Consider the following 2,119-nt stretch of genomic DNA (forward strand, 5'->3'; position numbering starts at 1 on the left):
AGAGGAATGGAACTGGTCAGACGAGAATTGAAAGCTCGTAAGAAGCGTTCAAGCAACAGTGTCTTGAAGAGGTCTTGCCAGCAGGTTGAGAGAATTTGCAGTCAAATTACTTCCATGGTCTCTCAAGCTAGTGGGATTAATCCTCGTGGGTTGCTGTGGCTACCAAGGTTTATCCAATTGGTTGATTCTGATCGGTTTCATTTTTCTCACCAGCACACCACTAAGGATAAGTGCTTCAACTTGACTGGAGATTGAATTTTGTAACATTAATATTATAAATATTTGATTTTAATTGTCTTTATTATGAGTATTGCATTTAAAAATTTGTTCTTGTTTCTTATAATAATAATAATAATTAAAGTTATATTATTATTATTATTACTATTTTAGTTTTCATTGTTTTGAGTCTACATTGTCATTCGGAATTTTTTTTTCATTTCAAACCTTAGCCTATAACCTTGGGATTTTTCAAAAAAATGGCTAAAAATTGGCCCCTAATTTTTATTATATTTTCTGATACATATTGATGCCCTTATGCTGTGTAGAAAGTTTGAGGTGATTCTGCTTTCAATTTTCTAAGTTATGACCATGTGAAGAAAATGCCAAAAATTTGAAAAATGACCAAGGCTATAGCCCATGATTTTTTCCAAAAAATGGCTCCAAAATCACCCTAATTTTTTATTACATTTTCTAATATATATTGATGCCCTTATGCTATGTAGAAAGTTTGAGCTGATTGTGACTTCAATTTTTCAAGTTACGGCAATTTTTAAAAAACGTCAAAAATCTGAAAAGTACCCAAGGCTATAGCCCATGGTTTTAAAAAAAAATGGCCAAAAAATCACCCCAATTTTTAATTACATTTTCAGATACATATTGATGCCCTTATGCTGTGTAGAAAGTTTGAGCTGATTCTGACATAAATTTTTTGAGTTACGACCATTTTAAAATATGCCATTTCCCTTTCTTCTTCTTAATCAGGAGCTTATATTAATGATGAAGTTCCAATCATCTACTGACATTCATTGATGAACAAGAATATCCTTACATGAGATGACTATACCTATTCACAAAGCCTTTGATCATGTATTGCCCGGTCACATGACCACAACTTAGATATTAGAGTTAAAATGAGTTAATATTATTGAATAAATCTATGATTATGATAGATATTTTGGCTCTAATGTATGACCACACCCACAGCATGCAGTCTACCCACTATGCATGATATATTTAGCCAACACCCACATTTGTTCTGTATGTAACCATGTCTTTACATTTGGTTTTTAGGTTAATCTGAACTGAGGGTAGTTCAGTCAGCATAATACAGAAACGAGCTTCTCATCAAGTTGGTTACAATCGTCATTTTATTATTAATTAAATTATTATTCAGTACAATGTATTAGCGTCCTGCAGTGCATTAGCAATTTGGCACTATAAGATGAAATGGTATTTATTTGGAATTCTAAGCTATGATTATTAATGTTGTTTTTTGCTGTTTTCTTTGTTCAGTGTTCTTTATTGTTTGTAGTGTCTCACTTTTCTTTTTATTGTTGTTTATGTTTTACTTTCTTGTTCATTCATCCAATAACCTTACCATCATCATCATTATCATTATTATTATCATCATCATCATCATCATCATCATCACTGCTTTCTTTTTCAAATAAAATAAAAATAATTTCAGAGTTAATTATATGGGCGTGGTTATACAGCTCAACAATAAAAAGGGCGGGGCTTGGCCTGAAAGTGTAGGAGTAGATTGTTCTTAGGTTTATTTAGTCTGGACTTTGCCTCCTTCTCTCCAGATACATTATGGCTACTCAGGCCCCGCCAGTCCTCACACTGCAGGAAGGATACGTACAAACCTGCAGCGGGTACGTGGAGAGACAGTCCAGCATATTGAAGAGATGGAAAAAGAGATGGACGGTCATTGCTCCTGGTAAGTATACACTGCATTAGTTAACTAGCACTAGCACTGCATGTAGTAGTAGTACTGGCTAGACATTGGTTTTGACTGTACTGTGTAGATTAATGCAACTGCATAAACTTGTTTAGTATACAGGTTTTACAGGTTAGCACAGAGCACAGCATAAGATCAACCTGCATGGGCTACTGG

General features: G+C 33.9%; 1 protein-coding gene across 1 annotated transcript in view; it reads left to right on the forward strand.

The window, feature by feature from the left end:
* Window positions 1-1,664: 1,664 nt before the first annotated feature.
* Window positions 1,665-2,119, forward strand: part of LOC109584647 (uncharacterized) — a 4,695-nt gene continuing 4,240 nt past the window's right edge. Inside the window, exon 1 of the mRNA XM_020000465.1 lies at window positions 1,665-1,942. Within this exon, the coding sequence (XP_019856024.1) occupies window positions 1,816-1,942 (127 nt within the window). The 5' untranslated portion in view covers window positions 1,665-1,815. The remainder of the gene's footprint in view (window positions 1,943-2,119) is intronic.

Source organism: Amphimedon queenslandica, unplaced genomic scaffold (assembly GCF_000090795.2).
Source record: "Amphimedon queenslandica unplaced genomic scaffold, v1.1 AMPQUscaffold_13185, whole genome shotgun sequence".
Classification (NCBI taxonomy): Eukaryota; Metazoa; Porifera; class Demospongiae; order Haplosclerida; family Niphatidae; genus Amphimedon; species Amphimedon queenslandica.